Genomic DNA, 23,325 nt, shown 5'->3' with positions numbered 1-23,325 from the left:
AAGCAGTTTCTATTTCCATTTTGGACCCCTCTCTCTCTCTCTCTCTCTCTCTCTCTCTCTCTCTCCCCGCCTCAATCCCATCTTCCCATCTCTCCATTTGAAATTCAAAACCCTAATTCCTTTCCGATTCTTCGCCAATCGTCCTATTTTTGTGCTGTAGCCGATTTGGTTGTAGGGTATCTCGTTGAGGGCTTTACCGGGAGCATAAATTCTGCAAAAAACATAGGGAGAAGGGTTCGATTTTGAAAACTTTTTAGGGTTTCTGGGCAACGAGGTTCGAATTGGAGTTAAGGTTTATTTCGCCTGGGCAGAAAAGGGGAGCGATCAAGCAAAAGCAAATATTCCCTTGAGTTTGGGGGATCTGCTTCGATTGTGAAAAGTTTTTAGGGTGTTTGAGCAATGAGGTTCGAATTGGATTTAAGGTTTATTTCTCCATGGATACTGGGCAGAGATTGGGGGATCTGATTCTTGCAAATGGCCACAAGAATAATTGAATCCCACAAGAATAATCGGGATTCACGAGCGGCTCTTCTTCTACATTAGTCTCGCCAAAGTAAGTTCTCTTTCTCTCTAATTCCCTTTGTAGAAATTAGGGTTTCTGCAGAACATTTTCTTTCTTTTCTTGATTCCTACTTTCCCTGAATCTTGGCTAATTCGGTGTTACAATTTCTTTTTGTGACATATTATATAATCTATCTTGTAAATTGCTGCGAATTTTGATTTGTTATTTTTTTCATATAATCTTCTCCTAAATTAGGGTAAATAATTTTAAGATTTTTTAAGCTTTCTTGATTGATATTTCTAGTATAATTGTCTGTTTTGAGTTTTGAAAGGGAGATTGTAACTTCTCTTTATCTCTAATTCCCTTTTAGAATTAGGGTTCTTAACCATTCAAAAAGAAAAGAAAAAGGGGTTTCCTAACCCTAATTCCCTTTTAGAAATTAGGGTTTCCTCAGCAGGGATGTTGCCTTTTCTTGATTCCTTCTTTCTTTGAATCATGGCTAATCTGTGTTATAATTACATTCTTGAGACTAATTATATAATCTTTATCGTAAATTGGTTCGATTTTTTATTTTTGATTTTTTATGTTCCTGGGTAAGTAATTCGAGGACTGTTTTAAGCTTTCTTTTCCTTGAAGCTATCAAAATTAGGCAGTTCTTTTCCTGGAAATGATGGAAGAAAATGTTCTTGATAGATATTACAAGTATAATCGTCTAGATTCGTTCTTACTACAACAAACCTAGATTACTTAGATTTGTTTCTGGATTGATGGAAGGTAGAAAACTGTATTGTTTTTTTTTTTTTTTTTCTATTTGGATTTTATCGGTCCAGCAAATGATTTGATGTGTTTTTAATTTAGGGTTTCAATTTGTTTTTCATCGTGTCGATTCTAAATTACGGCTTCCAAACCTGGTTGTGTTGGGTCTCTGATTTCTGTTTCTCATATATCTTTATTTCACTTAAGTTGGGTCTTGTAACTAGTGGCTAGTCTGGTTCTCCAGTTTTTGAATTTTGCTGTTTTCTTCTTTATGAATTGATTTTTCTTTCTGTTGATTTGGGTTTTGAGTTGGACGTTGTTATTAATTAAGGTTTTATGTGATTTTCAGAGGAAATTTGAAGATGGCCAGTAGGCTTAGTGAATCTGCAAGCAAAACCCCACGCCATAGATCTTCTTGCCTCGGGTGTACAAATGGCTCCATCTTCATGTACATACACAAGAATGCCCGGTCTGTAAAGCAATATTCTTCTTTGAATCCTACTCAAGTAAGAGTATCAGATTCTTCTTTGACTGCTGTTGTTTTTTATTGGTATTTTCACAGTCATTGCTTCTTTTATTTCGTTGGTAATGTGGTTGTTGAAACTTGAAACTTGTATGGAAAATGGGAATTTTTAATGCGTTTGTAAATTTCATAAGGAAAATGATATCAGCACAACCATGTTTTAATAGTTGCATGGTCCAGCTTGTCTTTTCTCTTTAAACGGGGTTTTGAGAGCTTTTTGGGAACTGTAGTAACATTTTGACAGCTCTTTAAATACGAAAAGACAAAATGCTTTAGTGGAAATATTATAACATGGTAATACTTCCACTGATATTATTTCCCTTTTCATAAACTCCATTCTTAGGTTTAGTTTTAATTATTGTTAAGAAATTTCATGGTGATTGCTCTGCCCTTTGTTTCTAGGATGTGCCATCTGGGGATCATTATCATCTGATGTCAACTGAATGTTTTCCTAAACGGCATGCAGTATGTTCTCTTTATTTTGAACCTTCACTCTATGTCAAGTGATGGTGATCATGTACCAATACGATATTTTTTGCTGTTTGAATGATATTTTTCTCTTTGAATATTCTAGCATGCTGGTAGACTAGAAAAGATCCAATATATGTTCCATATTGTTTAGTAGCATAATGGCATTTATAGCATTGGTTTTGGAGGTGTTTTCTAGTTTTTCACTTTTTCCTCCAATTGTAGGCACAAACACAAGATATGATGATCACTATAGTCAATGCCATTCAACAAGTCACCTCCATGAAATTTGGGCATTTGGCTGCTACGCTTTGGATGCTTTGCTAGGGTTTTAGGCCATTGCTAGTTGGATGATGCCAATTGGGTCTCTCTTGTATTTAGAATAATGTCTATTAATTTACAATTTTACATGTCAATTTGAGGCTATAAACTTTTGTAATTAGTCTAATTGGTTATAATTAGCAAAAAGTGGGTATAATATACTCTTTAGTACGAGAAGCAATGAAAACACGCTGAATTTCAATGCCACTGACGTGACCTGTTCCTATTAAACATTTATAGCTATTAGTTGAGAATGATGAGTAATGACTAACAACACTAAGCATTAACATTTGCATGCTTGTTTGAGAACTGAGCGTTTAATGCTTGTTTTAGAACTGAACGTATTAAACATTTATAGCTATTAGTTTGAGAATGAGGAGTAATACCTAGCCTGATAAGCATTACCATTTGCATGCTTGTTTTTTGTACAAGAACTAAATGTGCGGAAAAAAAGTATCTAGAGTTGACTTCTTGCAGTGGTAATCACTATTCATTGTGAGGGGTATACTGCAAGATGCATTCATGCTGAAAGTTCACGCCCTTATTAGTATAGGCTTACTGATAGGGGTATCGAGACTAACACGGTAAAAATTAACATTTGCATGCTTGTTTGAGAATTTAACGTTTAATTCTTGTTTGAGAATTGAACGTATTAAACAAAGGCTATTAGTTTGAGAATGAAGAGCATTAACAATGACTACCCTGATAAGCATTAGCATTTGCATGCTTGTTTGTTGGTACAAGAACTAAATGTGTGAAAAAATTTATCTGGGGTTGACTTCTTGTAGTGGTGATCACTATTCGTTGTGTGTGAGTTGGGAGGGGGGGGGATACTACAAGATGCATTCTTGCTAAGCTCACGACCTTATTAATATAGGCTTACTGATATAGGGGGTATCAAGATTACTGCTAGGGAAAGTTTAAGATTTTTTTTTGTAGGTAGCCTGCGACAAAACCTGAGACCTCAAGGTTGAGGACCAGATCCTCAACCATTGAGCTACAGGCCCAATCCCAAGGAAAGTTAAAGTTGCTAGGCAAAAGACATACTTTCTGTGATAGGAAGGAGGAGCCTTCTATTTGTAGTAGATATTATTAATAGAGCGATATGCTCATCGGATGAGGAACCCGATGGCCTTCTATTCGTAGTAGATATTTTTAATAGAGCGATATGCTCATGGGATGAGGAACCCGATGGCCTATCTTATTCAGTCTATGTTGATCTTTCACCCCTTCCCTAAACAGATGCCCTACCTGATATATTACATATCATTCAACGAGCCCGAGAATGGGATGAGTTTGATGGCCTTGCTTATTCGGTCGAGTGGATTTGATATGCAATTGCTGCTTCCTGAGGGTGACGTTGATTCCCTACCTGACCGTCAAGTGGACAGGAGTTTCTCGACTGTAATTCTCGTGAGCAATAAATAAGTTCATGGATTTGAACTCATTGTATGTTGATCTCACCCATGCCATGTAAACGGATGCCCTACCTAATCCATTTCAAATCATCCCTCTAGCTGGGCTTGAATCTTCGTAACTTGAAGCAACTCATTGAACTACCGTCAAGTAGTTCAATCGAGTGGACAGGAGTTCCTCGACTGTAATTCCCATGAGCAATATGGTCATGGATTTGAACTCATTGTATGTTGATCTCACCCATGCCGTAAACAGATGCCCTACCTAATCCATTTCGAATCATGCCACTAGCTGGGCTTGAATCCTCGTAACTTGAAGCAACTCATTGACAGGAGTTCCTCGATTGTGATTCCAATGAGCAATATGCTCATGGATTTGAACTCATTGTATGTTGATCTCACCCATGCTGTAAACGGATATGCCCTACCTAATCCATTTCAAATCATGCCACTAGCTGGGCTTGATTCCTCGTAATTTGAAGCAACTCATTAAACTACCGTCAACTAGGTAGGAGTTTCTCAACTCTAATCCCTACAAAAAATTAGGCCAATGAGAAACATTTTTGCATATAAGATGCTCCAATTGTTTTTTCTCTTTGATTTTCCCCCTCAACTACTTTGAGATGTTGGGTCGTGCAACAGAAAGGTACATGGTTTATATTTTTAACTATTTTAAATGTAACATTTTACTTTATAATTTTTAGGGTTTTGTGGTGCCGGTGCCTGCAATTTATTATTTTTATACTTTTAGAATTTTATTTTTCATTTACATTTGTTACTTATTTAATTATTTGTTGTTTTTCTAGTTTCGTTATTTTTTTTTTATTGTTTAATATTTATTAAATGTGTGATTTTCATATTTTTTGAATTCCAATTCTTTTAGATTTTCTGATTTGTAGTTTTTTTTATTAGTACTCCAAATTTTAGAATAATTTTTGGTCTTTTTTTTTTTAATTAATCGCTTGGCTTCCTCAGGGCCGTGTGAAGCTTAGCTTGCTTTAGCAGCCACGTGATGATTCAAGTTCGTGTGGTAGGTGTAGAATTTAGTTCACTAATTGTGAAACATTTAATTACTCGAATTTGCTGCATACCTGTGTAACGCTTTTAGACCATTTGATTTTGTTGTTTTTTTATTAGTATTCCAAATTTTATAATAATTTTGGGTTTCTTTTTTATATTTTGTCACTCCTTTTGTTTTTTAAATTTATCTTATCTAATTATAACATTTTGATGGTAATTTTAATATTTTTTGTGTTTTGTATTTTGTATTTTAATTGTTTATTATTATTTGTGCTTCTTTGCATTTGAAATTATTGGTTAGTTTTTTGCTTTTGGTTAGTTTTTTGCTTTTGATATTTTCATGATTAAGAGTCTTTTACTTTTCATGATTTTATTGTTTTATATAGTAATTTTAATTGTTTCTTTATTATTTTTATGACTTCTGAAATTTATTGTTACATTTTTTTTTTGGTATTTTCATCTTTAAGTGTTTTTACTTTTATGTTACTTGTTTTGGTTTTATTTTGTTTTTTATATTTTCATACTTAAGTGTTTTTTATTTTTTAATTTTATGTTGTTATTATTTTGTTTTTTTATATTTTCATATTTAAGTGTTTCTTTTTACTTTTATGTTTCTTTATTATTGTACTTATATTCTATTTTCATTTTGGAAGGTTCTTTATAACCCAAGTAGATTCAAAAATTTTCCTTTTTTATTAGTTTTATATTTTTTCTATGTTTAATTTATTTCTTTAAAATTTTACTCTATTATTTTATTGTCTATTACCATTGAAAAAAAGCAATTTAAATTTTTTACTTATTTTTCGTACTTTTAAATTTTATTTTTTGATTACCATTTGTTGCTTTGTGTTTATAATTACTATTATTATTTTTTAATAATTTTAGAATCTTCCTATTTTTTTTCTAATTTTAATATTATTAGTTTAAATTTCGAGAGTTTGGTATTTTTGTACTTATAAATTTTATTCTTCTTTTACATTCGTTAGTCTACACTTCACACTTCGATTTTAATCTATTTCATTTTATTCACACTTCGATTTTGCGATGTTTCTAGAATTTTTTCTAAACGATTTGTTTTTTTATATTTTGTGTTCTACTAATAATATATTCATTTTATGTTTTCTTAGAAGGTTTTTAACATGCATTTCTTCAATTCTGTTTCAACTTATGTTTTATTGGAGGAGGGGTTATTGACGATTTTTTATGTTTTTTTCTGGACTGTTATTAATGGTTGTTTCTTTTAAATATATTTCTTATGTGTTTCATCATTTCTGATCATTCAGGAGATTATGTGACAATGCAAAAAACACAAACGAGCAATAAAATATTAACATCAAGAATTATTATAAAGTTATGAATAATAACAAAACTGCAAAAGTAAAAAAATTAAAAGTATCGGAAAAAGGGGATGCATAATATTGAAAGTTATAATAATGTAAGAAGTATGAAAAACTGAAAACGATTCACAAAAATAGTTAAAATTCTAAAAAAAAAATACAATTAAATAAGACAAAAAACACAAATGCGTAACAGACAAACACCCAAAAATTGTTATAAAATTTCGAATACAAATTAAACATGAAAATAAAAAATCTAAAAGTATCATAAAAAGGATACTTAATTTAGAAAATTAGAATTTAAAATTATGAAAAAATGAAAATTGGCAAAATATTTTTTTTTTAATTTTCTCAGAATTTTAAATTTTAATTTTTAAACTTTTAAATTTTATTTCTAACCTCTATGAATGGTGTGAACTTTACATTCTTTTTAGATATGTTTTTAGTTCATAATTTTTTTGATGTTTTAACAATTATTACAACATAGCAAATATAATAAAGAAATAAAATTTAATAAAAGCAGTTGATACTTAAACTAATAATATTAAAATTAAAGACTAAAAGACTTAACCAAACAAACATAAAAGAAATATGTTTGTTAACTAGGTCATATTTCTTTTATGTTTGGTTAAGTTTTTATGTTTTTACTTTTATTATCATTAGTTTTTTTTTAATTGTTTTTCCTAAATTTTATGTTTATATTACATTTGCTATTTGTAATAGTTATAAAAATATACTATGAATGGTGTGAACTTTACATTCTTTTTAGATATGTTTTTAGTTCATAATTTTTTTGATGTTTTAACAATTATTACAACATAGCAAATATAATAAAGAAATAAAATTTAATAAAAGCAGTTGATACTTAAACTAATAATATTAAAATTAAAGACTAAAAGACTTAACCAAACAAACATAAAAGAAATATGTTTGTTAACTAGGTCATATTTCTTTTATGTTTGGTTAAGTTTTTATGTTTTTACTTTTATTATCATTAGTTTTTTTTTAATTGTTTTTCCTAAATTTTATGTTTATATTACATTTGCTATTTGTAATAGTTATAAAAATATACCATGAAATCATGAAATAAAAAAGTAACTAAAAATAATGTAAAATTTGATGCCATTCGTAGAAGTTAAAAATAGAATTTAAAAGCAAAATAATTAGAATTTAAAATTATGAAAAAATTAGAGTATTTTATTATGTTTAGTTTCATTATTCACTAAATGTATGATTTTCATACTTTTAAATTCCACCTAATCTATATGTTTTTTTGAAGATGTCCAACTATCTATATTATTCCCCCTTGTACATTACTCTTAGAATTTTTATTTGGGAGATGATATTTTCACCCCTCTTGCATTACGTGCACACCCCCTTTATAACCTGATTTGACGTGAAAAGTGGGCAACTTTATGTCAAATCACGTTATAGGCGGGGGGGGGGGGGGAGTGCAACTACTGCAGGGGGGTGAAAATATCATCACCCTTTTTATTTTTGTAGTCTTATTAGTATTCAAAATTTTATAATGACTTTTGAGTCTTATTTTCACATTATAATGTTTTAGCAAAATTATAAAAAAAATGTGCTTTCTTTTCTATTCCACACATTCTTCTGAATGATAAAATACTCAAAACTTTTAATTATATTGTTTTGAATCAAGATACTCTAGGAATTATTGCGACTTTTTTTTTTACGATTTTTATATGTTTTTTTGTAGTATATTTTGGTTGCTCGTTTTTTTACTTTGTCTTATCTAATTATGACATTTTTATTGTAATTTAAATTATTTGTGCTTGTATTCTATTTTTATTTGTTTCTTCTTTTTTTTGCGTTTGAAATTAATTTTTACTTTTTAAATTATATCTTATTATTTTGTCTTTTGGCAAATAATATTTCCTTGTATATTGATATTTCATGTTTAGGAGTTTTTTACTTGTTATTTCTTCTTTGTTTTGTTTAATTTTAACTATTTTATTTTAATTTTGTTTAAAATTTAAAAGTTTTTTTAATTTTTACTTTTTATGTTTTATTTTCTGACCCCATTTGAAAACAAAGTTGTATTTTTCTATTACATTTATTTTTTTAATGGACATTTGTTGCTTTGTATTTATAACTTTCTTTGATTTTTTTCCTATCTAGTCATATCTCCTTTTATGATTCTGTAATATTTCAAATTTTATAATAATTTTGGGATTTTGTTATATTTTGTTACTCCTTTGTTTTTTCAATTTATTGTATTATATTTCCTTATGTGTGAATTTAAGAAGCTTTTACTGTTATATTTTTAAAGGGATTTGCTAGGGTCCATCGCAAAAGGCATTTCGCGGCTGGTCTGTTGCATGTCAGACCAGCCACCTCGTCGTGAATGAAGACAACAGCTTTTGTGTCTCCATTCACGAGGTGGCTGGTCTGAAATGCGACATACCAGCTGCGAAATGCCTTTTGTGATGGACGGTAACAATTCCCATTCTTAAATGTTCTTTTTATCGTATTATATGTATGTATTCTTTTTATTTATTTTTTAGTTTGAACAGTTAGATTTATTTTTTTCTTTTTGGTTTTTATTAGTTTTGTATCTTCTTATCATTTTTAAACTGTCATTTTTTTTACATTTTGATTTTGTGATATTTCCAGAATTTTTCTTAATGATTTGTTTCTTTTATGTTTTAAGTGTCTTATATAATTTTCTATTTATTTTTTGTTTATTCTTATTGATTTGTTTCTTTTATTTTTAAGTATTTTATATTAGAGGAATGATAGAATGAACGGGGAACCCTTGCAAAAAACCGCTTTCAAGGGTGCCCCGATTGGTCAGTTTCATCAAGTGCATTTAAGATGGCGCCGAAAAAAGTGGATGGCGCAGAAAAACGGAAACGGCTTTGACTTTTGCTGAAACTGACCAAATGGGGTTTGATTTTTGAACGGGCGCGCGCCCCCTTCATTCTATCATTTCTCTTTATTTATATCCTATTTATGTTTTATTTATTTTTTTGAAGGGATTTTATATTCTTTTTAGGTATTATATGTAATCTTTATTTGGAATGTTCTTTATAAACTCATCTAGATTCATTGTTTTTTTTTAAGGGTTTTTATATTCTTGTTATTTATTTTATGTAATATTTATTTTGGAATGTTCTTGATAACTCATCTAGATTCATAGGTTTTCACTTTTTTATCGGTTTAATATTTTTCTGTTTTTAATTTATTGCATTTTATTTACACTTTGATTTTGGGATGTTTATGGAATTTTTTATTTTTTTATTATCAATTTGTTTCTATTTTATTTTTTAGGGTTTTATATAATATTATTTTTTTGAATGGTGGTTTTATATAATATTCTATTTATATATATATTTAATTTTATTTTAGAGGTTTTTTATATTTAGATTTAAGGAGTTTTCCTTTTTCTATTTTGGTCTTATATTTTTTATTTTTCAAACCATATCATTTTGTTTATTATCTTTTTTGCGGGGTCTGAAGAGGGCTAGATGTATGCAGCCTTACTTTGCAGAGAGGCTCTTTCCGTGACTCGAACCTGTGACCACCAGGTCATAATGGAGCAACCTTACCGTTGCGCCAAGGCTCGCCCTCTCGGTTACTTTACATTATAATGATCTCTAATTTTTTGTGTTTATTATTATTATACTGCTAAAATTTTGAGGAATGCTTGGGTCAAGAGCTAAAGAGTCGCGTGAAAACACACGAGCAAATGATTAGAACACACATAACTTTCAAATTCGAAAAGGTAAAAGATCCACCCTTTCTTCTGCGTACTCCCTCCTCTTTTCTCACCACTGTTCAAAGAGGTAACACCTCTCTCTCTGTGTGGCATTCTGTTTTGCTTCAGTCCTCTAAACCTAATTCCTAGCATCAAATTCATCTTTTAATCTACAGTGACGAAAATGATCCATGCAGACGAACCCTACTAGTGTCAGGATTAGACTTAGTCAATTTGAGCTGAGTAGATCCTTTCACCTTCTTCATGAAAATTTTCTAAAGGATTCATTAGCTGACCCAACTAGTTTGGGACAAAGGCTTAGTTGAGTTGAGTTCAGTTGAGCATTCATCTTATAATCTTACAGTGATGTTTAAAAAAACATAAACTAGTGAAATTGCCCATGTTTTGGGACTCCCCTTGTACTAAAGAGGCTAACACATTCCCCGGGGTACTGATAGGATTTCAAAATCCGTCTCTAGAGATTTCAAACAAGATTCCTGTTGGATACTCCTTGTTTAATTTCGATAAAATTCGATAGCGGTCGTACAACGAGTGTTGATAGGATTTCAAAATCCATCTCTAGAGATATCAAACAAGATTCCAGTCGGATACTCATTGTTAAATTTCTAGAAAATACGATAGTGGTAGTACAACCAATTTAATTTCCATTGACCGACTTAGATGAAATAGAAAGTGTAAGTAGACCAAAGAAGAGAAGAACGGGATCTAGCTAGGGATGTTTTTCTTGTCTGTAGTGACGATGATGGTTTGTTGGTCGAGCTTGAAATCTGCTGCGAAATCGTTTCGGACATGAAGTTGGATCGATGGACCGATTCAGAGATTAGCTATTGGCTTGCATTTGCAATCTCTGGAATGCCATTTGTGACTATTACACACTATCCTGAAAACCCATCCAATCCACCTTCATGGTGGCATACTCACTAGCCTACAAGCCCACATTCGCCATGGTGGCATACTCACTAGCCTACAAGCCCACATTCGCCATGGTGGCATGCTCACTAGCCTACAAGCCCACATTCGCCATTGTGGCATGCTCACTAGCCTACAGGCCCACATGCTCACCAGCCTACAGGCCCACATGCTCACTAGCCTACAGGCCCACATGCTCACCAGCCTACAAGCCACCCTTTCCCCATGGTTAAGCCATTTTTTTTTAATGGCATCCGTTGCCAAGCCATTGAAACCTGTCAGTTCCCAAACCCGTATGTTCTTTACTTGGATATCAGGGGTCTCATACCGGGGCTTAGCAATTCCCAAACCATCTGAGTTTTCCTGCATCAGTACTACCAGCCTACAAGCCACCATGTCCCCATGGCCGAGCCATTTGTTTTTTGAATGGCATCCATTGCCAAGCCATTGAAACCTGTCAGATCCCAAATCTTTGTTCCCAAACCCGTATGTTCTTTACTTGGATATCAGGGTTTCTCATACTGGGGGCTTAGCAGTTCCCAAACCATCTGGGTTTTGCTGCATCAGTACTACCTATTTCTTGTGCAAGCTCCATGCTTATCGGGATCTTCGTCTATGGTTATAAGTGGTAACTTACCTCGGGTGTCTAGCGCGCACTCAATGAAATTTCACAGCCATTGAAGCTCTTTATCAAAGAGAGGGAGGGAGAAAGCGAGGTTGTGTGTGAGGAGAGAGAGAGAGGTTTTACCTGTTGACCGATTATGTAGTTAAATCCATTAATAAAAGAGGCAAATATGCGAAAGAAAATGGACAAATGTTTACTTTTGGTATTTTAGCTGCTTGTCCCTAGCATTCCTCTTAAATTTTATCTCTCTCTCTCTCTCTCTCTCTCTCTCTCTCTCTCTCTCTCTCTCTCTGACTTGCTTGTTCTCTCGCCACGTTTCTGGTTTTGAATGAGGAGCAACTTCGCCCGCCTTCAAAGATTCAAGAAGGTATGTCATTTTTCGTCCTCATATTTCCCTCTTTTCTTCTTCTTCTTCTTATATGTTCTTGCAAATCTTCGTAGTTTTGTCCCTCTTGTTATTCCTAGTGTTTTTGTAGTAGATTATCTAGAATCCAAATTTTCAAGTTCTTAGTTTTTCCCCTCTTTTCCCAAATCCAGAGTAATCCAATTTCGTAGCGAAACATGGAAAAATTGGATTTATCTTCGCAGTTAAAATAGTTCCTCAATTTGATGTCATAGGATCACGGCCTGAGGCTAATAAATCAAAGGCTGATGATGAAATTTCAGCTGTAGTGAATACCAATGAGGACAAAAGACATGAAATACAACATTTAGTACGACTGAAAATCTCAAGCAAAAATGTCAAAATAATAGATCGGGAGGAATTCACCCTTCAATGTGCCACACATGCAATGGAAGAGAGGACAAAGGCAATACAATAAGATTGTTCCAATAATAAGATACTCAGAAAATAACCCGGGATGAATTGGTTTTATCTTCGCAGTTAAAACAGTTCCTCAATTTGATGTCATGGGATCACGGCCTGAGGCTAATAAATCAAAGGCTGATGATGAAATTTCAGCTGTAGTGAATACCAATGAGGACAAAAGACATGAAATACAACATTTAGTACGACTTAAATCTCAAGCAAAAATGTCTAAATGATCGACCAGGATGAATTCACCCTTCAATGTGCCACACATGCAATGGAAGAGAGGACAAAAGCAATACAATAAGATTGTTCCAATAATAAGATACTCAGAAAATAACCCGGAATGAATTCACCCTTCAATGTGCCACACATGCAATGGAAGAGAGGACAAAAAGAATACAATAAGATCATTCCAATAATAGATACTCAGAAAATAATCCAATCAATAATGATGCCATCAAGATTAATCGCAAATAGTAAATCTAAGACCGATGGCAATTTGGGGGGCGGGAGGGGGGTATAACTTTTACAAGTATCGCAGCACTCTCACTTACTCGCATAGGTGGATTAGTTCACATTAAATGTTAAGTCGAGATATTCTCCTTATATTCTAGGTTTTCGGGGCACAACACAGATAGAATAAATTTCCTCTCTTTTGACCAGACGACCTAATTGACCAATGTCTCACTTCCTCGCATAGGTGGATTAGTTCACTAATGTTAAGTCGAGATATTCTCCTTATATTCTAGGTTTTCGGGGCACAACACAGATAGAATAAATTTCCTCTCTTTTGAACGGACGACCTAATTCACCAATGTCTCACTTCCTCACATAGGTGGATTAGTTCACATTAAATGTTGAGTCGAGATATTCTCCTTATATTCTAGGTTTTAGGGGCACAACACAGATAGAATAAATTTCCTCTCTTTTGACCAGACGACCTAATTGACCAATGTCCACAAGTAAGCAATAATACGACAGTAGATTTTCAGTAATGTGGTAACTTGTAACCTACCATCTGTATGAATACTTCAAGTTGTTTGTCAAAGATACATAGAATTGCTTTGATTTCATTAATGTAGCAAAAATTCCAGTAAGAAGCATAGGATGCACCTACTCTACGCATGAGCATGTGCTCCCTAACATATGATAACATCAACCATACAACTAGTATATTCTACACATCCTTAAAGGTTAACAATTTTCAATTGCATTATAAATGACGACTACTTAGTCAATTGGAGTACAAAAAATTATTACTAATAGAAAGCAACAAATGTTTGCAATCATTCAAATCTTATCATAGATCTCAAAAGTGTATCTCTTTAGATAAAACATTTTAATTAATTCTAAAGATCTTTTATGACTAGTTTCTCATTGCCATCTAAGCACCATAGAGAATTGTCTTATGTTAATAAGACGAATTATACTTTTGAAATACATTATCTTTTCTTCCATTAATTTATATTTTATTTGATATTCTAACTTGCATAGATCATAGGGTTTAGAGCTGGGATGAATTCAGTTGGATTTCTGTTCATGTTTTTTCGTAAGTTACTCCATTTTTGCAATTTCAATTATGTCATTCTGGATATTAGGGTTAGATTGAGACTGATTTGCTGATTATAGGGTTTAGAGCTGGTATGAATTCAGTTGGATTTCTGTTCATGTTTTTTCGTAAGTTACTCCATTTTTGCAATTTCAATTTTGTCATTCTGGATATTAGTGTTAGATTGAGATTGAGACTGATTTGCTGATATTATTGTTAGATTGAGACTGATTTGCTGATTATAGATTGAGACTGGATATTTGAGTGATTCAAATTAATAGATTGAGACTGATTTGCTGATTATAGGGTTTAGAGCTGCTATGAATTCAGTTGGATTTCTGTTCATGTTTTTTCGTAAGTTACTCCATTTTTGCAATTTCAATTATGTCATTCTGGATATTAGTGTTAGAGTGATTCAAATTAATAGATTGAGACTAATTTGCTGATTATTCTGTATTTTTTAAATATTAGTTGCTGCATTACATTTTTTTTAGAGCTAACATTTTTCTCAGCATGTTTATGCACATAGTAGTTGTCTTTTCTTGCTAAGCTATATGAAATATAAAGCTTATATTGAATTCATCACTAAACTGGGATAAATTGGTTCTGAATTGATTCATCACTATAAATAGTAGTTGTCTTTTCGAGGACGTAACAAGTCACTCAATTTGAAATTTTCAATGTTTTCAAGAGTTGGCGAGGGATTCCTAAGCCGACAACCTGACAGCATGATCTTAATTCGAGGGTAGCAACTCATGCGATACCACAAACAGATAGCTGTAAAATCAGTTCAATCGAATGGTAGGGTAGCAACTTCATTGGCCAATTATTTTGGTAGGAAAAACAAATCTTACACAACACATGTCCATAAAACAAAAGAATCGTTAAGAATATGTTAGTTTTGATTTGTTTTCTTCATAATCTTGAGAGTTGCCCTGTTTTCCTAGAATTAGAAACCTAGAAATGAGATGCACTCATGCGATCCCACAAATAGAACACTAACTACAAGGGAAATAGGGAGTGTGATAAGAAAATCCACAAACAGATACTAGAGTTTCCTCTATTTTTTTCGTAATCCGTATGAACTCCCCCCCTCCTTGAACCCAAGAAATGAGATGGGCGATGTGATCTTCGAATAGAGCTGCCCAAACATGTCTATTTGTCTGATAAGGTAATGCCCAAACGTGGAGAATTTTTTTTATTTTCTTCATAAGCCCTGAGCGCTCCCAAGTTTTCTTAGATCTTCAAAACCAAGTTTTCTTCTACTCAAAGAAATGAGTCGTCTTTCAATTTCTGTTCAGAGAATAGAGCTACAGAAACATGACAACACTAACCACTAGATAAATAGGAGGTGTCTAATAGAAAATGCACCGACAATAGAGTAGGGTTTTCTATCTTTTCTTCATATTCCTTGAGGACTCCTATCTAAGAATATGTGGGTTTTGCTTTGTTTTCTTCATAATCCTAAGAGTTGTCCTATTTTCCTTGAAGTAGAAACGAAGAAATAAGATGCAATCATGCGATCCTGCAAACAGAACACTAACCACAAGGGTTATAGGGAGTGTGATAAGAAAACAGTTAAGTTTTCTTCTATTCAAAGAACCAGCATCTTTAGAGAACCACGTATCCATGTCCTCGAAGGGACAATCTTCTTTTTTCAACCAAACGCCTTTAAAGTCTACAGTATTAAGTTCTCGAGCAGAAGGACAATAATAGCTTCCCTGAGAGCTATAGGGAGAACACATACATCTTCACCTATGCTACTGACCTCCATCAGCCAAGATTTTAGAGAACCGCATATCCATGTCCTCGAAGGGACAATCTTCTTTTTTCAACCAAACGCCTTTAAAGTCTACGGTATTAAGTTCTCGAGCAGAAGGACAATAATAGCTTCCCTGAGAGCTATAGTGAGAAGACATACATCTTCACCTATGCTACTGACCTCCATCAGCCAAGATTTTAGAGAACCGCCTATCCATGTCCTCGAAGGGACAATTTTTTTTTTTCAACCAAACATCTTTAAAGTCTACGGCATTAAGTTCGAGTAGAAGGACAATAATCGCTTCCTTGAGAGCTATAGGGAGAGCACATACATCTTCACCTATGCTACTGACCTCCATCAGCCAAGATTTTACCCGATTCCAATCTTCCTCAGCGTTCTCTCTTAGCCAAGCCCAAATTCCTCTCAATCCCCCCCGGGGATTGATTGGAGTTCTATCCGTTCCGTCCAGATTTCCTCATTGACGAATAGGGGGTCGGTCCCTCCTATTCTCAAGAATACAGTCCTCATTGGCGGCATCATTCATACCTTCCTCTGAGTTCTCGTCGCACGAAGGAGGATTTTCCTCCTGTAGATTCTCTGCCTCTACTCCCTCCCTTCTAGAATTTTCAAGTATCATCCCTTCCCTTGCTTTTGTTTGCCCCTTAGAAACCATATTTCTCTAGTTTGTTGTTTCCCTAAGATTCCAAGCATCCTTAGACCATATTTCTCTAGTTTGTTGTTTCCCTAAGATTCCAAGCATGCTTAGACCATATTTCTGTAGTATGTTGTTTCCCTAAGATTCCAAGCATGCTTAGGCCATATCTTTTTACAGACCATGCATTCGGTCTCCTCCTAAAGTTTATAAAATAGCATTTGGAGCACCTCCCCAGCCCCAAGCCTTCCTTCCTCTTCTTAGTAGCGATATCTAATCTCGTCTCTCTGCGACTTTTCTGGTATGCCATTGTTGACTCATTCGCTCTGGGAATCTCCATTCTCTGGTCTCTATTTGCTTCCCAATTGCTTGTGCATTACCTTCCTTCCCTCTGGCTGTCTTACCATCGCCAAACGTTTCTATCCATCTGGCATTCTATGCAAATCTGTGATTCCACCTCTCGCGGGTTTCTCTCGCAGCATCTCAATCATATGCCTAAATCTGCATGATGACATTTTTTACTTTTATGTTTATTTATTATTCTACTTCTATTCTTTTTTCTTTTTTATTTAATTTTCATTTTGAAGGTTCTTTGTAACTCGATTAGATTCATAATTTTAATTGATAATAGAAAGGCATTGGGGACCAGGGGTCCCGTCATCCCACTTTACAAAATCAATAAACTGGAACGGGAATACTCGAAACCAGGGAAAACTATAGATTCATAATTTTTTCCTTTTTATCTGTTTTACATATCTTCTATGTTTAATCTATTTCTTAAAATTTTACTATTATTTTATTTTCTATTACCATTATTTATTTTTTAATTATTTTAGAGTTTTCTTTGTTTTGTTAAGTTTTATTTTTTATAATTTGAATATGGGAAATGATATATCCGTTCCTTTTGATCGATCCCCAGGAACACCCCCTATCAGTGTATCAGTGGCTAAAGAGGGGGGTTGTTGTACTTATGTCAGAAGAATTCAATGCCCCTGATTGCCACAAACACTGACGTTCCTAGTGATCAAAAGGGGCGGATATATCACTTCCCTTTAATATTATTTAGTTTATATTTTTTAGAGTTTAATATTTTTGTACATTTTAAATTTTATTCTTCTACTACATTAGTTACCCTACGATTTTAATATTTCATTTTATTTACATTTCGATTTTGTGATGTTTATAGAATTTTTTTTAACGAATTGTTTCTTTATATTTTGTGTTTTACTTTATATTCAATTTATGTTTTTTGGAGGGCTTTTCCATATATATCTATATTTTTTAATTTATTCCTTTTCAATTTATGTTTATTTGGAGGCTTTATACATATACAAACTCAACACAACTCAACTAAGGCTTTGTCCCAAACTAGTTGGGGTCTGCTAATGAATCCTTTAGTAAATTTTCACATAGGGTTTTTACATATATATTTTTTAATTTAATCCTTTCAATTTATGTTTTTTAGGGTTAGTAACAATTTTTTTATGTTTTTTGGAGGTTTGTTAACAATTGTTTTTTATGTTTTTTAGGGTTATTAATGATTTCAAAATATAAGAATGTTTGCACAAAAATATTCAAAATTTCTGTAAAAATGTTATAATTAAACAAGGAACAAAATCAAGATATAAAAACGTTATATTTAAAATAAGGCATAGAAGAATGAGCAACAAAATATAAAATTCCAAAAATTATGATAAAATAAGGGCGGCTCAGTGCATGAGGCTCCCGCCATTGCGGGGTCTGGGGAGGGCTAGATGTACGCAGCCTTACCACCACCCCTGCTTTGCAGAGAGGCTGTTTCCGTGACTCGAACACGTGATCACCAGGTCACAATGGAGCAACCTTACCGTTGCGCCAATGCTTGCCCTCTTAAAAAAAATTCTAATACTAATTAAAGTATAAAAAAGGGGATACGTAAAATTAATAAAAAGTAGTTTTGAGGCATGCTGTTTTTCAAAAAAAAATACAAAATTAAAAAATTGGAAGTATCATAAAAGAGGATATGTAATATGAAAAATTATCATTTTAAAGTTAAAAATTTTACATAGCAAACCAAAAACAGAGCACAAAAAGTATTTAAACTCTAATAAAAAATTTATAATTATTGTAAGCAACAAAATAAAACACACAAAAATTGTTATAAAATTTTGAATGGAAATAAATCTAGAAATATCATAAAAAGAATACTTAACATAAAAAATAGATTTTAAAAGAATGAAAATTATACATTTAGTGAAAAATAAACTACACAAAAAAAATTAATCTTTTTTTTCCAATTTTAAATTCAAAATTTTATACTTTTAAATTTTATTTTTCAATTCTATGAATGGTGTAAAGTTTACATTCTTTTGAGTTACTTTTTTATTTCATAATTTTATTAGATGTTTTTTCAATAATTACCAAATAACAATGTAACAGAGAAATAAAATTTAATAAGCAGCTAATAGTTAAACTAATAATATTAAAGTTAAAAACTAAACATTTAACCAAACATAGAAGAAATATGTTTGTTACCTAGGTCATATTTCTTTTAAATTTGGTCAACTTTTAGTTTTTAATTTTAATATCATTAGTTTAAGTTTTAATTGTTCCTATTAAATTTTGTTTTTCTATTACATTATTATGTTGTAATAGTTATAGAAATATCCAATGAAATCACGAAATAAAAAAGTAAGTAAAAATAATGTAAAGTTATATGTTATTCATACACGTTAAAAATAGAATTTAAAAATATAATAATTAGAATTTAAAATTATGAAAAAATTGATTTTTTATTTTTTTTGTTACATTTTCACTAACTGCACGATTTTTATACTTCTAAAGTCAAATTTTCTATATTATTTATCCGTTTTTTTGATTTTTTTTATAAAATGAAATCCCTTTTTTACAATACTTTAATAAAAAAATTATTTTTTATTTATTTTTTGTTACATTTTCACTAACTGCACGATTTTTATACTTCTAAAGTCAAATTTTCTATATTATTTATCCATTTTTATGATTTTTTTACAAAATGAAATCCCTTTTTTACAATAATTTAATATTTTTTTAGTTTTTGTAGTGTTATATGTTTTTTTTTCAAAATTTTGTTGTAACTTTTGAGTCTATTTAATTGTAATGTTTTTAGCGAAATTATAAATATTTTTTGTGCTTTGTTTTCTGTTGCACATATTCTTCTGAATGATAAGTACTTGTGATGCCTTGTTGGATTCAAGATACTTTAGGATTAATTGCGAGAATTTTATCAGTTTTTTCTTGTACTATCGCAACTTTACAATGTTTCTTCTATTAAAAAATTTTCAATGTTTTCAACGAGTTTTTTAAAACACTGCACTCATCATATGAAAATGATTTGGGACGCTATATTGGGACAACCTATATTTCCACACCGTGCATATACACCAATCCTCCTGCGAAGCCTGGCTCACATGCAGCTTGCACATTCAAACAGAGGCTGTCTTGGTCTAGAATTCCTCGCCCGACATCTTTCTAGAACTTCGTCAACAAAAGAGGAAAGGAAAATGCTAAAAGGAACGTTATGTTTACACTCCTTCGTAAAAGACATTGGCCGGACCCATGATTTGATAAAAAAACCATATGTTCGGCAAAATGCTGTTGAGAACACCTTGATCAGATGATCCTATGTCCTTGTTCGATCAAGCCTCATTTAGAATTCTGCCAAGATAGTTTAATACTTATGATTGGACAATACACAGCATTAGCGACCCTGTACTTTAATACTTTTGACTGGACAATACTCAGCATCAGCGACCCTACTTACACTAGAATTGAATTTTTTCCAGGGCTTCTTGTGGATAAATTAAAGAAGACTAAGATGACAACGAAACAGCTTTACGTGACACCCCAACGGCTTTTGGTACCAGCAGATACTTATTTTTCTGAATTATTAGAGCAACTTCTTATCAATGTACCTGTGGGTACATCCATGCAAATGAATCAAATTGGCTGATAGTTTAATACATATGATTGGACAAAACACAACCTTAGCGAACTATTTAAAAAATAAAACTAAAAAAATGCACAGCCTTAGCGACCCTGCAAGTATCATTGGAATTGAAATCCAAGTGGTGTATCTAAGTAATTGTCTCTAATGGGCCTTTTTCAATTGGCTTCTTTTCATTGGTTGAGAAGGGGGTTTAATGTTGAACTTGCAGGAGGAAATTCTCTGGATCGATTGTATTTCATCGCCAATCATTTGATCCTGGTTGAGAATAAGTACGCCCAGAATTCCCCTGATAAGATATGATGCTTTAAGATTCCAACCGAGAGAGTCCATCCGCCATATAAAGAATGTTTGGCTCATGGCTTTGGCAAACATATGTGCAATTTGCATGGTGGTGGACATGAGAATGTTACAATCCTGCTTGTAAGCTGTAGCTTTTCCTAGATGAGGGGCAATCGACCTCTATATGCTTATACATTTGAAAGACCAAAATGGATGCACTCTTGCTTGACTAGTATTATCGTTCCATGGAGTAGGAAATTAAGATGAATGCTCAAAGTTCTGAGTAGTCATTTGCAATTTGCATGGTGGTGGACATGGGAATGTTACAATCTTGCTTGTAAGCTGTAACTTTTCCTAGATGAGGGGCAATCGACCTCTATATGCTTATCATTTGAAAGACCAAAATGGATGCACACTTGCTTGACTAGTATTATCGTTCCATGGAGTAGGAAATTAAGATGAATGCTCAAAGTTCTAAGTAGTCATTTGATCCATACGGTAACTCAATGTAATTGATGTGAATCGGCATTTGTCTTCTGCACTAGATAATGCAATGAACAACAATTAATCATGATCGTGTGTGGACTGCATGAGTACTATTTGGACATAGCATAGTCTGGTATACCAACCCACGAAGTAACTTGTGATGAGATGTTGCATTTGTAAAAGTCAACTATCATATGAACTGTATTAACATTGAGCTCCAATGTGTGCTAGTAGGTTTACAATTTGTCAAGTGAGATGTAAGACCAATTTATTTTGGGTAAAAAATGAAAGAGTTTTGTGAGGCCTCCATTCCCAAAAAAATATCTCAGTTCATCATGATCTCTATGCATAATCATTTTTTGAAGTTGAATGAGAAATGAGAATTAATCCCGAGTTATCATAACCACTAATTAATTAGCCGTTAACATAGTGAGATGACAACGCTTGTTGAGGTTTGTCTTTATTAATAATGAATTATCAAATGAACCTTATCGGAATTGTTCTTCATCGATACTAATTGTCTAAAAATTTTCAAACATCAATTGTACAAAGTTGGAGCAGGAGCCGTTTTGGTGCAACTTGTGAGTAGGGGAGAGGGTGCTACTAATAAAATCCAAGAATTGGAATGCTTAAGATGTTTAAAAGGAGCAAGATTGCAGCTCTAGTTAAAAATCACTCCAACCAAGTTTCTAACAATGACCTTGGGACTTCCTTAACCCATAAAACACCTTCACCAATTTGATATTTCAGTTTAGGTCTCTTCAGTGTGTCTTTTGGGCCTTCCCAAAGATTTACCGGGAGTGCACAAAGTAGTGCATTGTGATCATTCTTACAATATAGGTACATGGCAACGTAGCTTATGGAGTTCTCTGATATATGAAAAGGGACTAAGCAACACCAGGTTCATTACCATTAAGAGAGACAGAGAGAGAGAGAGAGAGAGAGAGAGAGAGAGACAGAGACAGAGACAGAGAGAAGAAGAAGAAGAAGAAGAAGAAGAAGAACAATACAAGATTCATTTAAGAGAGAGAGAGAGAGTGGACTAAGCAACACCAGGTTATAACCGAACCTAATAAACCGAAATTTGATAACCGAAATAATTTTGGTAACCGAAACCGACCGAAATTCCTAAAAATTGAACCGAAACCAAACCGATTAACAATTCGGTTATAACCGAATAACCGTATTGTGGGAGAAAAGGAGGGAAAAAAGGAAAATCTCGATTTGGATCGGAGGGCTAGGATCATCCGATCGAAATGAATTTTTGAGCACAACCTAATTAAGTTGTAATCAATCAAATGGACAGTCTTGATCATCCTACGGAGTGCACATATAGCACTTTTTTTTGGAAAAAAATGGTTTTCATCCATAATTTCGGCTATTCGGTTAACCTGGTGTTTTTTTTTTTTGAGATAACCGAAAACCGAAACCGAAACCGAATAACCGAATTTCCAAAAAAAAAACCGAACCGAATAATGAACACCCCTAATGATGTGGAACCAGGCATTTCACTGTTGGCTGGGGTTTGAAAATCCAAGGAATGAATTTCTATGATTCTTCTCATTCAAAGACAAGGGGTTCTAGTGTCTCACATTATAGCAATGGTTTCCTGGGCTCACCCATAACATCTCATTTATGGTGGCATGGAGTGCATATGGTGTGGCACCCATTATGTAGATTTTGTTTACTGTCATTGCAGCTTGAATGGATAGCCGTCTAAAGGACTGCACTTTGATGTTATCTATTGCAGTATTGCCTATATTTTGACAATATGAAGAAATCAGGCATTTCATTGTTGGCTGGGGTTTGAAAATCCAAGGAATGAATTTCTATGATTCCTCTCATTCAAAGACAAGGGGTTCTAGTGTCTCACATTATAGCAATGGTTTCCTGGGCTCCCCCATAACTTCTCCTTTATGGTGGCATGGAGTCCATATGATGTGGTGCCCATTATGTAGATTTTTTTTACTGTCATTGCAGCTTGAATGGATAGCCGTCTAAAGGACTGCACTTTGATGTTATCTATTGCAGTATTGCCTACATTTTGACAATATGAAGAAATCGCTGATTTAAGCATATGCACTTGTTTACTTTTCACGAGTTCATAGTTTTTTATTTTCCTTTTGCTGTCCCATTAGCATTTTAGCAAGTTAGTTTTGAGATAAGTCTGTGAAGAAATTGCAATTTGGCACATACATGTC

At 32.9% G+C, this 23,325-nt stretch overlaps 1 protein-coding gene across 3 annotated transcripts in view; it reads left to right on the top strand.

The window, feature by feature from the left end:
* LOC143879386 (uncharacterized) overlaps positions 1-23,325 on the top strand; it is a 29,306-nt gene continuing 5,981 nt past the window's right edge. For 2 of the 3 annotated variants that reach the window (XR_013251241.1, XM_077381744.1), the window contains exons 1-3: positions 1-553; positions 1,608-1,764; positions 2,184-2,246. Coding sequence is in view for 1 of the 3 variants with exons in the window: in XM_077381744.1 (XP_077237859.1) it covers positions 1,621-1,764; positions 2,184-2,246 (207 nt within the window). In the remaining 2 variants the exon portion in view is untranslated. The remainder of the gene's footprint in view (positions 554-1,607; positions 1,765-2,183; positions 2,247-23,325) is intronic. The other variant, XR_013251242.1, reaches the window with a different exon arrangement.

The sequence above is a fragment of the Tasmannia lanceolata genome, unplaced genomic scaffold (genome assembly GCF_043159265.1).
Source record: "Tasmannia lanceolata isolate RefF3 unplaced genomic scaffold, GAP_Taslan_0.1 ptg000006l, whole genome shotgun sequence".
NCBI classification, from domain to species: domain Eukaryota; kingdom Viridiplantae; phylum Streptophyta; class Magnoliopsida; order Canellales; family Winteraceae; genus Tasmannia; species Tasmannia lanceolata.
The sequence above is the reverse complement of the archived record's forward strand: the minus strand, read 5'-3'. Positions and strand labels throughout refer to the sequence as shown.